At 46.5% G+C, this 14602-nt stretch overlaps 1 protein-coding gene across 2 annotated transcripts in view; it reads right to left on the reverse strand.

Annotated features, from left to right (window-relative positions):
• Window positions 1–3018: 3018 nt before the first annotated feature.
• The window catches only part of bcl6aa (BCL6A transcription repressor a), a 75019-nt gene continuing 63435 nt past the window's right edge, over window positions 3019–14602 (reverse strand). For both annotated transcript variants that reach the window (XM_055941137.1, XM_055941138.1), the window contains 7 exons: window positions 10776–10997; window positions 8587–9576; window positions 8024–8208; window positions 7283–7450; window positions 6945–7075; window positions 6262–6399; window positions 3019–4375 (listed from right to left, as the gene is read on the reverse strand). In XM_055941137.1, the coding sequence (XP_055797112.1) occupies window positions 4232–4375; window positions 6262–6399; window positions 6945–7075; window positions 7283–7450; window positions 8024–8208; window positions 8587–9576; window positions 10776–10997 (1978 nt within the window). In that variant the 3' untranslated portion in view covers window positions 3019–4231. The remainder of the gene's footprint in view (window positions 4376–6261; window positions 6400–6944; window positions 7076–7282; window positions 7451–8023; window positions 8209–8586; window positions 9577–10775; window positions 10998–14602) is intronic.

Below are 14602 nucleotides of genomic sequence, written 5' to 3' on the forward strand. Positions count from 1 at the left end.
AACATGGTAACAGTGTTAGGTACCAACTACCTGGAGACACCTGGGATAACATGGTAGCAGTGTTAGGCACCAACTACCTGGAGACACCTGGGATAACATGGTAACAGTGCTAGGCACCAACTACCTTGAGACATCTGGGATAACATGGTAGCAGTGTTAGGTACCAACTACCTTGAGACACCTGGGATAACATGGTAACAGTATTAGGTACCAACTACCTGGAGACACCTGGGATAACATGGTAGCAGTGTTAGGCACCAACTACCTGGAGACACCTGGGATACCATGGTAGCAGTGTTAGGCACCAACTACCTGGAGACACCTGGGATAACATGGTAACAGTGTTAGGCACCAACTACCTGGATACACCTGGGATAACATGGTAACAGTGTTAGGCACCTGGGATAACATGGTAACAGTGTTAGGCACCTGGGATAACATGGTAACAGTGTTAGGCACCAACTACCTGGATACACCTGGGATAACATGGTAACAGTGTTAGGCACCAACTACCTGGAGACACCTGGGATAACATGGTAGCAGTGTTAGGTACCAACTACCTGGAGACACCTGGGATAACATGGTAACAGTGCTAGGCACCAACTACCTGGAGACACCTGGGATAACATGGTAGCAGTGTTAGGTACCAACTACCTGGAGACACCTGGGATAACATGGTAGCAGTGTTAGGCACCAACTACCTGGAGACACCTGGGATAACATGGTAGCAGTGTTAGGTACCAACTACCTGGAGACACCTGGGATAACATGGTAACAGTGTTAGGCACCAACTACCTGGAGACACCTGGGATAACATGGTAACAGTGTTAGGCACCAACTACCTGGAGACACCTGGGATAACATGGTAACAGTGTTAGGCACCAACTACCTGGAGACACCTGGGATAACATGGTAACAGTGTTAGGTACCAACTACCTGGAGACACCTGGGATAACATGGTAGCAGTGTTAGGTACCAACTACCTGGAGACACCTGGGATAACATGGTAACAGTGTTAGGCACCTGGGATAACATGGTAACAGTATTAGGCACCAACTACCTGGAGACACCTGGGATAACATGGTAACAGTGTTAGGCACCAACTACCTGGAGACACCTGGGATAACATGGTAACAGTGTTAGGCACCAACTACCTGGAGACACCTGGGATAACATGGTAACAGTGTTAGGCACCAACTACCTGGAGACACCTGGGATAACATGGTAACAGTGTTAGGCACCAACTACCTGGAGACACCTGGGATAACATGGTAACAGTGCTAGGCACCTGGGATAACATGGTAGCAGTGTTAGGTACCAACTACCTGGAGACACCTGGGATAACATGGTAACAGTGTTAGGTACCAACTACCTGGAGACACCTGGGATAACATGGTAGCAGTGTTAGGCACCATCTGGCCACTCTACCGTAAAGGCATGATTGGTGGAGTGCTGCAGAGATGATTGTCCTTCTGGAAGATTCTCCCATCTTCACAGAGGAACTCTATAGCTCTGTCAGAGTGACCATCGGGTCCTTGGTCACCTCCCTGACCAAGACCCTTCTCCCCCGATTGCTCAGTTTGACCGGGCGGCCACCTCTAGGAAGAGTCTTGGTTGTTCCAAACTTCTTCCATTTAAAAATTATGGAGGTCACTGTGTTCTTGGGGACCTTCAATGCTGAAGACATTTTTTGGTACCCTATCCCAGATCTGTGCCTCGATACAATCCTGTCTCGGAGCTCTACAGACAATTCCTTCGACCTTATGGCTTGGTTTTTGCTGTGACATGCGCTGTCAACTGTGGAACCTTATATAGACAGATGTGTGCCTTTCCAAATCATGTCCAATCAATTGAATTTACCACAGGTGGACTCCAATCAAGTTGTAGAAACATCTCAAGGATGATCATTGGAAACAGGATGCACCTGAGCTCAATTTCAAAGTCTCATAGCAAAGGGTCTGAATACTTATGTAAATAAGGTATTTCTGTTTTTAATAGGTTTTTAGAAAAATGTGTTTTTGCATTGTCATTATGGGGTATTGTCAGTATATTGCTGGAATGTCCACCAAAGCTGTTGCCAGATAATTTAATGTTCATTTATCTATCATAAGCCGCTTCCAACTCGTTTTAGAGAATTTGTTAGTTTGTCCAACCGGCCTCACAACTGCAGACCATGTGTATGGCGTCGCGTGGGTGAGCGGTTTGCTGATGTCAACAGAGTGCCTCATGATGGCGGTGGGGTTATGGTATGGACAGGTATAAGCTACGGGCAACAAACAGTTGCATTTTAAATCGATGGCAATTTGAATGCACAAAAATACCTTGATGAAATCCTGAGACCCATTGTTTTTAAACATATGTGACCAACAGATGACCAACAGATGTGACCAACAGGCCCCGTGTGGCTCAGTTGGTAGAGCATGGCGCTTGCAACACCAGGGTTGTGGGTTCAATTCCCACGGGGGGCCAGTACAAAAAAAAAAAAAAAAAAAGTATGAATGTATGTACTTGTAAGTCGCTCTGGATAAGAGCGTCTGCTAAATGACTTAAATGTAAATGTATCTGTATTCCCAGTCATGTGAAATCCATAGATTAGGGCCTAATGAATTGATTTCAATTAAACCGATTTCATCATGAACTGTAACTCAGTAAAATCTTTGAAATTGTTGCTCGTTTGCGTTTTTTTTGTTCAGTATATTTGTCTCCGTTTCAATTCAACCCATGAAACCTCGGCAGTTCAGGGGGTTTTCACACGAAACACAATTCCATGGTGGCGTATCGATACGGTACCATGGTGTGAAAACAACTGAAGGAATATGTCTGGCGATTGGACGAGATGCCTTGTGATCTGCTACTTGTAAAATAAGTATTCTCTACCACATTAGGTAACCTTTGAAGAATAGTCTTGCGTATTACAAATTAAAAATGTGCATCCTGTGTCTCTGGTAACATAAGGATTTTACATCCCTCTAGAGATGGACGCTAGTCTTCTGTTAAATTAATACAATTTACTCGTCATTTAAATACATAGAAATACAACACCTTTATTTTACATGCATACATCTATAACTGTACAACAAGTTGAATGCAGTTAAAGAAAAAAGAAGCCCAATCCCAAAACAAGTCCTGAAGATTTACAGCTCAAGCAATGATGAATTTTCATGTCATAAGGTGAAAAGCATTTTTTTTTTTTTTTTAAACACACAAAATATAAACTAGGACTAGTGCTGTCCTTGAGTTGTACCTTTTCAATAAAACAGAACTGGGCTGAATGGAAAGGAATTCAGTCACCATAGAGAAGGCACCTTCAGTACACAGTGTATGTACAAACATCTGATATACCCTTTTACTGTAGCTTCTAGTACAATGACAACTGGGAAGGTTCACTTAAACAAAAAACACACACACATCAGATCTATACAAATACATTTTGAAGCAAAAATATCTTCTTGGTCCATACCCAAAGCAGTACCTTGAAATGCATATTTTTAACATTTTAATTCTAGATTGGCTCTGCCAGCAGAGGGCAACCCAGTGGATATAGTTCAAATTTATTACACAGTATGTCACAATACTCATGTATGCAGTTTCCCACTTCATCGATTGGTAACTATTGGTAACAGTAGTAACTGTGTCGTTATGCGTCATTCCGTCCGCTTAGATCACCAGTCATTCTTGAGTTCAGAATTGTTTTTGTTGTTGTCGTCGAGACATGAAAGGGTCAAATCTACATGGACTAACATGTACGTCTAAATTAGAAAAATTGATAGAAAAAAAATGCAATATTTCTTACAGCCAGAAATACCATTTACCTTAAAAATATACGACCACCCTTCCAATCAAAAAAATGTCAATACTTTCAGAAAAGTTATTTAATATAAAATACTGTATCCTTTAACTGGATTTATGTAACATTCCATCCTTTTTTCTCTCTCTCTCAACAAAATAAAGCTTTTTAATATACCCTTCAAAGCTTATAAAAACACTCCCAGCCCAATTATATCTATATGTCTTTTATATAGAAACAATAAAATGACTAAGATACCATAAATGGTGCTACGTTCACATGGTAGAGGAACCCGTTTTTTTAGAATGGCATAGACACTGCCGTATTCCTGAATCATCTGATCAACACAGTGTGGCACTACCATTTTGGGAATGATTGTACGCGTTGGTGGGTCATTGAATGCCATGGTCAAGATTGACCCCATCTTGTTGGGCCTGCTCCAGTCTAACAGGCCTTGGACGGGTCTGTTGGCAGCTCTGTAGTGGACAAGCGGTACTGGATCTTGGTGTTGGTAATCGCTCCGTGTTTCTGTCTGAGGTGCAATCGAAGCTGACTCTTGTGGCGAAAGTACAAGTTGCATTTCTCGCACTGGAAAAAAAAAGAAAATTATTTGCTCCGTTTTCTGTCCATAAATGTTTTCTGGTTTAATAGCAGACATATGGATTTCAGTAATATATATATATATTACTGAAATCCATATGTCTGCTATTAAACCAGAAAACATATACATATATACACACACATACACACACAGTGGGGCAAAAATGTATTTAGTCAGCCACCAATTGTGCAAGTTCTCCTACTTAAAAAGATGAGGCCTGTAATTGTCATCATAGGTACACTTCAACTATGACAGACAAAATGAGAAAAAACATCCAGAAAATCACATTGTAAGATTTTTAATGAATTGATTTGCAAATTATGGTGGAAAATAAGTATTTGGTCAATAACAAAAGTTTCTCAATACTTTGTTATATACCCTTTGTTTGCAATGACAGAGGTCAAACGTTTTCTGTAAGTCCTCACAAGATTTTCACACACTGTTGCTGGTATTTTGGCCCATTCCTCCATGCAGATCTCCTCTAGAGCAGTGATGTTTTGGGGCTGTTGCTGGGCAACACGGACTTTCAACTCCCTCCAAAGATTTTCTATGGGGTTGAGATCTGGAGACTGGCTAGGCCACTCCAGGACCTTGAAATGCTTCTTACGAAGCCACTCCGTTGCCCGGGCGGTGTGTTTGGGATCATTGTCATGCTGAAAGACCCAGCCACGTTTCATCTTCAATGCCCTTGCTGATGGAAGGAGGTTTTCACTCAAAATCTCACGATACATGGCCCCATTCATTCTGTCCTTTACACGGATCAGTCGTCCTGGTCCCTTTGCAGAAAAACAGCCCCAAAGCATGATGTTTCCACCCCCATGCTTCACAGTAGGTATGGTGTTCTTTGGATGAAACTCAGCATTCTTTGTCCTCCAAACACGACGAGTTGAGTTTTTACCAAAAAGTTATGTTTTGGTTTCATCTGACATTCTCCTAATCTTCTTCTGGATCATCCAAATGCTCTCTAGCAAACTTCAGACGGGCCTGGACATGTACTGGCTTAAGCAGGGGGACACGTCTGGCACTGCAGGATTTGAGTCCCTGGCGGCGTAGTGTGTTACTGATGGTAGGCTTTGTTACTTTGGTCCCAGCTCTCTGCAGGTCATTCACTAGGTCCCTCAGTGTGGTTCTGGGATTTTTGCTCACCGTTCTTGTGATCATTTTGACCCCACGGGGTGAGATCTTGCGTGGAGCCCCAGATCGAGGGAGATTAGTGGTCTTGTATGTCTTCCATTTCCTAATAATTGCTCCCACAGTTGATTTCTTCAAACCAAGCTGCTTACCTATTGCAGATTCAGTTTTCCCAGCCTGGTGCAGGTCTACAATTTTGTTTCTGGTGTCCTTTGACAGCTCTTTGGTCTTGGCCATAGTGGAGTTTGGAGTGTGACTGTTTGAGGTTGTGGACAGGTGTCTTTTATACTGATAACAAGTTCAAACAGGTGCCATTAATACAGGTAACGGGTGGAGGACAGAGGAGCCTCTTAAAGAAGAAGTTACAGGTCTGTGAGAGCCAGAAATCGTGCTTGTTTGTAGGTGACCAAATACTTATTTTCCACCATAATTTACAAATAAATTCATTAAAAATCCTACAATGTGATTTTCTAGAATTTTTTTCTCATTTTGTCTGTCATAGTTGAAGTGTACCTACGATGAAAATTACAGGCCTCTCTCATCTTTTTAAGTGGGAGAACTTGCACAATTGGTGGCTGACTAAATACTTTTTTGCCCCACTGTATATATACACATACACATATATACATACACACCGACTTATTCAGTTGTGTATTTGGTATACTAACATGATAGGGTGTATATATAATGGTGTTATGCTACTTACATGATAGGGTGTACATAATGGTGTCATTCTACTTACATGATAGGGCTTTTCTCCTGTGTGAATACGCAGGTGACTCTTCAGCGTCTGCAGGTGACGGAAGCGCGTTCCGCAGATCTCGCACGGGTACGGCTTCTCCCCGGTGTGGATCAGCACGTGGGCACGGAGATGGGCAACCTGACCACGACAACAACACGAGACAACTGGGTCAGTGTGGTGGTGAGTTGTATTTTACCACGACGACAACACTACTGGGTCGGTGTGGTGGTGAGTGATCACAGCATCTATCCCAAGCCATTTTGTGGGGGGGGGTTTAATTGTATTTTCAGGAATAGTATGAGATGGATGGGGGACACTGAGAAATAAGGCTATGTAGCATAGAGGTAGGTTCGTACCCACACGGGGCCAGCCTCGTACCCACACGGGGCCAGCCTCGTACCCACACGGGGCCAGCCTCGTACCCACACGGGGCCAGCCTCGTACCCACACGGGGCCAGCCTCGTACCCACACGGGGCCAGCCTCGTACCCACACGGGGCCAGCCTCGTACCCACACGGGGCCAGCCTCGTACCCACACGGGGCCAGCCTCGTACCCACACGGGGCCAGCCTCGTACCCACACGGGGCCAGCCTCAGGTAGTAAGAAACAAATAACTGCATAGATTCCTTCTGTAACTTGTTGAAACCAGACAGGCAAAAAAAAAAAAAAAAAACTCAGCTCACCTGCACGAATCGAGCTCCGCACGTCTCACATTTGTATGGCTTTTCCCCTGAGTGGATACGAGTATGGGTCTTGAGGTTAGCTGGTCGGTTGAACTGAGCGCCACAGATGTTGCAGCGATACGGCTTCTCTCCTGCAACGCAACAAAATACAGAACAAACCGTTAGCTACCAAACTTTACTGAAATGGACTTATGGGTAATTTGACTGGGACACATTGATCAACATTATGTGGTGTATTTAGCAAGCTGGCAAATGTTGCATCTGTGGCCAGGGGTGCTGCAAGCAAAATAAACTAAGCACAGTTATTGAGAAACCCAATCTTGAAAGCCTGTATTTACCGGTGTGGACCGTCTTGTGGCTGGCGAGGTTTCCTTTATAGCGGAAAGCAGCCTGACAGCGGTCACACTTGTATGGCTTATCACTGTGGGCCTGCAGCATGTGGCGCTTCAGGGCTTCGTCTTCCGCAAACTTGGAGTCACATTCGTTACAAAAGAACGTACCGTTTTCTGTAAGACAGATCGGAAACGATTATGGTCAATCGGGATTAGGACCGTTTAATAAGCAGCTAGAGAGAGACTGTCCATTAGCCGTTTAATAAGCAGCTAGCGAGAGACTGTCCATTAGCCGTTTAATAAGCAGCTAGAGAGAGACTGTCCATTAGCCGTTTAATAAGCAGCTAGCGAGAGACTGTCCATTAGCCGTTTAATAAGCAGCTAGAGAGAGACTGTCCATTAGCCGTTTAATAAGCAGCTAGAGAGAGACTGTCCATTAGCCGTTTAATAAGCAGCTAGAGAGAGACTGTCCATTAGCCGTTTAATAAGCAGCTAGAGAGAGACTGTCCATTAGCTGTTTTATGTTTGCTTCCCAAATGGCTCCCTATATATACACATAGTGCACTACTTTCCTTATATAGTGCACTACTTTCCTTATATAGTGCACTACTTTCCTTATATAGTGCACTACTTTCCTTATATAGTGCACTACTTTCCTTATATAGTGCACTACTTTCCTTAAATAGTGCACTACACAAGGAGTCATTTGGAGCACAGGCCTATGTTTAAAAAGCAGCGTGTACTCACCACAGCTGGAGTCGGAGTACTCAGAGTGTAACTCTGACATCATCTCCTCCGCTAAACAGGAAGCCGGGGTGTTGGGACACACTTCAGAGTGCTGCGGGGGCGGGGCACCGCAGGAGGTGCACTTTAAGTGGCTGATGTAGAGAGAGGAGTGGCTGTCAGCGGTCTTCTGTGATCCCTCCAGAGCTCTGGAGACACAAACGCCTGTGTGTCAACAACACAGCCCGCAAGAGACGGGGAAGGGAGAGAAACGCTGCAGCCAGGCGACCCAGTGGAAAGCCGTTAACTAAGGTAGTGTGAATTACCACTGTTTATATTGCTCTTAAATCTTGTGAATTGGGTTTGATGAGTAAAACAGTTTAACTGGAAAGCTTTATTAAAGTGATACTGGCAACAAAAAAAATATGTCACTTCCTTTTCATTTCACGTGGAGATTGCAAAGAGACAAAAGGCCGTAAAGTCCTAGACATTGCTCACATCAACTTGGGAACAAATCAAGCATTCGAGCTACAGCTATGCTTTCGTTTGACTCCGTATTTGTGATCGATTATGACTGTAGGGCTCACCTGTTGATGTTGTGGAGTCGGGAGGTCTGTGGAACCGGCAGGTCCTCTCCGTGCTCATTGAGCTTGGTGTTGGCCTGCGGGTCCAGGTGCTCTGAGTCTGAGGGGTGGAGGTAGGGGGGCAGACCCAGACGCTGGGGGGAGTATACCACCGGCTCCTCCAACCCAACATCCTCCTCCTTGGTGGCTCTCTGATTGAGCACGATGAACTTGTACTTCTTCCAGTTGCGTGCCTTGGGGTCCTGGCTGCCCTGTGGTAGCTGGGCACCAACCCGGCCGGCCTGGGAGAGGGAGAGACCTGCATTCTTACTGCTGCTGGACTCGGTGGGGGAGTTAGGCTGGCAGTCAGATTTGAGCGGGCTCTGTGGGCTACTCATCAGGCCCTTCCGTCCGGCTGAGGAGATCCCCAGAGGGTAGTGCTGCTGGCTCGTGTCTTCCTCTGTCGTCTGAGGACCGTGCTCCTTACCCAGAACCACCTTCTGCTGCTCGTGGGCCGCCCCGGCGAACCCTCTCTTCCTGGAGCCTCCCACCCCACCAGCCTGGCTGACCCCTCCCTCATGGCTCTCCTTCCTCATCTCCTCCTCCCTGGAGGAGAAGTAACTTGCTGCTGCATGATGGATGTTGGCCGAGCCCCCGCTCACCGCCCGGCTGTAATCAACCCTCATGGCGCTGCTCGTGTCCGGGGGTGAACAGTGCTTGTGGTGGATCCCGCCTTTAGAGAAGTCAGCGAATGTGTTTTTGGCGTCTGTCAGCTTGCAGAGAGGAAAAGGGAAGCCCTGGACGGGGAACTGACCGTAGAGGTGGTAGTTGCTGGGGGAATTGACCCCATTGAACATGCTGGAGCCGTAGGGCCTCCCGTCTCTGTAGGGGCCGACCCGGCCGGGCAGGTTGTCGACCACATCGTGGGGCCGGTATGCATGGACGCCCTGAGGTAAAAGCAAAGGGCTGACCAAGAACTCATCTCTGGGCAGTTTGTTGGCCTGGCCAGGGTCGCTGTGAGGAGGATAGACGAGGAGAAAAGATGAGACAATGAAACCTGAACACGGCAGATACTGGACACCAGAATTTACATTCCACAAACTGTCCATTTCTAATTGTTGCTGTGCACGTCTCTTGACAGGTCGTAATTTGCAAAATAAGATGGTTGTTAATTGTTTGTTAATTGTACCCGGAGTCTGGCGTACTGATTAGTCGTTCGACTCCACACCACATTTAGACCCTCTTCTTTCTGATTACCCCCCCTACACCCCCCCCCCCTGTCCCGTCCCGTCGTCCATGTACCTGGATTCATCACCCCCCCTACACCCCCCCCCCTGTCCCGTCCCGTCGTCCATGTACCTGGATTCATCACCCCCCCTACACCCCCCCCCCCCTGTCCCGTCCCGTCGTCCATGTACCTGGATTCATCACCCCCCCTACACCCCCCCCCCGTCCCGTCCCGTCGTCCATGTACCCTGGATTCATCACCCCCCCTACACCCCCCCCCCTGTCCCGTCCCGTCGTCCATGTACCTGGATTCATCACCCCCCCTACACCCCCCCCCTGTCCCGTCCCGTCGTCCATGTACCTGGATTCATCACCCCCCCTACACCCCCCCCCCTGTCCCGTCCCGTCGTCCATGTACCTGGATTCATCACCCCCCCTACACCCCCCCCCCCTGTCTCGTCCCGTCGTCCATGTACCTGGATTCATCACCCCCCCTACACCCCCCCCCCTGTCCCGTCCCGTCGTCCATGTACCTGGATTCATCACCCCCCCTACACCCCCCCCCCCCCCTGTCCCGTCCCGTCGTCCATGTACCTGGATTCATCACCCCCCCTACACCCCCCCCCCGTCCCGTCCCGTCGTCCATGTACCTGGATTCATCACCCCCCCTACACCCACCCCCCTGTCCCGTCCCGTCGTCCATGTACCTGGATTCATCACCCCCCCTACACCCACCCCCCCCTGTCTCGTCCCGTCGTCCATGTACCTGGATTCATCACCCCCCCTCCACCCCCCGTCCCGTCATCCATGTACCTGGATTAATCACCCCCCCCCGTCATCCATGTACCTGGATTCATCATCCCCCCCCGTCATCCATGTACCTGGATTCATCATCCCCCCCCCCCCCCCCCCCCCCCTCCAGTCATCCATGTACCTGGATTCATCATCCCCACCCCCCCCCCCCCCCCCTCCAGTCATCCATGTACCTGGATTTGATGAATCTGTGGCAAGTGTCTACAACGTGATCCATCTGTAGGTAGATGGCTGTGTTCATGATAGCCATGATCAGAGTCTCCTTCAGCGTCAGTCTAGAGGTGTACATGAACTCCAGCAGGACGGCAAAGCCCTCGGGATCCACCTTGGGGTCCAGACTGATGGCATTCAGGTTACACTTCAGGGAGTCCGTAAATATAGTGTAGAACAGCCCACTAGAGAGAGAGAGAGGAGAGGACAAAGATATAATACCATGTACTGTACATAACAGCAACATGGAAACTGTGACAGACAGACACCCAGGGGGAGGGGACAGACAGACACCCAGGGGGAGGGGACAGACAGACACCCAGGGGGAGGGGACAGACAGACACCCAGGGGGAGGGGACAGACAGACACCCAGGGGGAGGGGACAGACAGACACCCAGGGGGAGGGGACAGACAGACACCCAGGGGGAGGGGACAGACAGACACCCAGGGGGAGGGGACAGAGAGACACCCAGGGGGAGGGGACAGAGAGACACCCAGGGGGAGGGGACAGAGAGACACCCAGGGGGAGGGGACAGACAGACACCCAGGGGGAGGGGACAGACAGATCCCAGGGGGAGGGGACAGACAGACACCCAGGGGGAGGGGACAGACAGACACCCAGGGGAGGGGACAGACAGACACCCAGGGGGAGGGGACAGAGAGACACCCAGGGGGAGGGGACAGACAGACACCCAGGGGGAGGGGACAGAGAGACACCCAGGGGGAGGGGACAGACAGACACCCAGGGGAGGGGACAGAGACAAATGCAAAAAAAAAAATGTAGATGTTTATCTCTGCCGATAACTTCAGAACGGTTGTGAGTGACTACGAATTCAAAGCGGCCCGTTTCTTTCCATTACAAGAGAAGGATATGAAGATGCTGCCAGTGAAACCCCAGATGACTGATATGAACAGATACGGTCCAGACCGCATAGACCTATAGAACATAAAGGGTTCACACCTCTCGACTTAGTCCACATTTCCTGTTGTGTTACAACCTGAAATCAAGATGGATTAAATAGATTCTCATCCATCTAAACACACAATACCCCATAATGACAAAGTCAAAAGAGGTTTAGAAATGTATTCATTTATTGAAAATGAAATACGTACAATTCCATTTCCATAAGTATTCACACCCCTGAGTCAATTAAGCTATAAAAAGGCACGAGGGGCTGTGGTATATGGCCAATATATCACGGCTAAGGGCTGTTCTTGTGCACGACACGGAGTGCTTGGCCATTTACTACAAACCACAGCGTTTTAGAATCACCGTGGTGTAAGTCTAAGAGCTTTGCACACTTGGGGGACTGATTTATCAATCACGTGTAGTCGTAAACCATGTGTGGGATAATTTCCACTCAAAATGTGAGATTTATCCATATGAACGTTTGCATGAGTGCCTCGTGACACAGCCGCGACCATCTGTATGCGCAGTGCCAAGAGTTGGAAAGAGGGAGCTGCTTGTCAAGTGTAACATGTGAATATATGTTGGAAATATGTGAAATTGGGAGAATAGACTTAATAATAATATTTTTTTTTTTTTTTTTGTAAAATAGGGATAACTATTCAAAACAGAGCTAAATCAGAGCCTTGCTATTCAAGGAGACATGGGTTGGAAGCCCAGTGAAAATAAGGCAGAAGAGTGAAATGACAAGGTTATGGAACCGTGTTATCGACATAGAGGTTTTCAACTGGGATAAAACACACAATTACCCTTGGACAAAGGACTTTGCTCTACGACACATTTAGAAACAAGTTATGATGCAATGTCAACATGATTAAACACAAGTTAAGCCTTAGCGACAAAAGAACTGTAAACTCAACTTCTAACCAGATAAAATGTTATTTTTATTTTATTTTTTTAAACACATCTCGAACCCCGACACCCGTCACCTAACAATAATTCAAATATCCTTGTGTTGAGAACCGGGATACTGCCTCTGGCAATACAAATAGGGAGGTTCAACGCCATAGATGAACAAGAGTGGCTGTGTATATAGTCTGATTTAGGGGAGATCAAGAATGAAATGCACTTTATGATTTAAGAGAAACCTTGTTAGATAAAATAAAATAAATAAATAACAGAACTATTCTGTAGTAGTACTTTTGAAAAACTTGAATGGCTTTTCAGAAAATATGTTTTCCTGGTTGCAAATGTTATTTCCAAAGCTTGGAAGAAGCGACGAGATAAGTTGTATAACTTAAAATGTTTTTGTTTTTTTCTTTTCAATTGTTTTCATTTCAGTAGAAATGTACGTAGGTAGGTGTGTAACGATCATCATCAGTGGGATAATTTTATTAGGATACAACAGTTTCCGTGTGAGTTGGCCGTCATGACGACGCGACACTATAATAAAAAAAAATCACTCAGTTCCTACCTAGGCCTCTATTCTACCGTTCTCTTGTGATTTGTTTTCTATACTCGTTTTCCACTAGGTGGCACCCTTGACCACAGTACCTCAACCCTGTGGATCTACATTGATCGGCACATCTCATTGGCATCGCCAGGTGACTAGTGTCCTTACCAATTGTCGTCCCTTATCCATATGGCCTATGTAGTAGTCTATTCAGTCTGTCATTGTTTTGAAGAAAGCCATAGATGACGGCCGGAATGTCAAGTATAACTTTTTTTTTTCTTCTTTTTTTAACAGTGCTGCATCTTTCCTTTTCAAATGATCTAATTGGGTTTTGTTGCATTTTCCCACATTTTTAAAACAATTCATAATTTAAGGTCACTGTGATCCCTCTGCATCATTGAATTCCTTCCCCTTGCCTCAGAGTAACAAACATAGGCAGTTAGAAATCAATCATCCTGGAAGTGTGTAATAGCGCATCCCTATGTGGGGATCGGAGTGGATTTGACAGGTGTATATGGCAATAGCATCAACTATTACTAAACAAATCGATTTCACATGACTGGGAATACAGATATGCCTCTGTTGGTCACAGATACTTTTAAAGTAGGGGAATGGATCAGTATCTGGTGTAACTAACGGATGTGAAATGGCTAGCTAGTTAGCGGGTACGATGGGTAACGATGCTTCGTGGGTGTCAGTTGTTGATGTGTGCAGAGGGTCCCTGGTTCGCGCCCGGGTCGGGGCGAGGGGACGGTTTAAAGTTATACTGTTACATAACCACCATTTGCCTCATGCTGCACGACACATCTCCTTCACATAGAGTTAATCAGGCTGTTGATTGTGGCCTGTGGAATGTTGTCCCACTCTTCTTCAATGGCTGTGTGAAGTTTGCTGGATATTGGCGGGAACTGGGACACGCTGTCGTACACATCCAGAGCATCCCAAACATGCTCAATGGGTGACATGTCTGGTGAGTATGCAGGCCATGGAAGAACTGGGAGATTTTCAGCTTCCAGGAATTGTGTACAGATCCTTATGACAAGGGGCCGTGCATTATCATGCTGAAACATGAGGTGATGGTCGCTCGCCCACACAACGCCATACACTGAGTATTTATGTCTGTAATAAAGCCATTTTGTGGGGGAAAACCTCATTGATTGGCTGGGACTGGCTCCCCAGTGCCCTACAAGGCCCACCCATCGCTGCAGCCCTGCCCAGTCATGTAAAATCCATAGATTAGGGCCTAATGAATTTATTTAAATTGACTGATTTCCTTATATGAACTGTAACTCAGTAAAATCTTAGAAATTGTTACATGTTATAATTATATTTTTAATAAGGTATTTGAGGTAGATATGTACATGAAGGCAGGGTAAAGTGACCAGGCATCAGGATAGATAATAATAAGGTATTTGAGGTAGATATGTACA

The sequence above is a fragment of the Salvelinus fontinalis genome, chromosome 12 (genome assembly GCF_029448725.1).
Source record: "Salvelinus fontinalis isolate EN_2023a chromosome 12, ASM2944872v1, whole genome shotgun sequence".
In the NCBI taxonomy this organism is placed as follows: Eukaryota; Metazoa; Chordata; class Actinopteri; order Salmoniformes; family Salmonidae; genus Salvelinus; species Salvelinus fontinalis.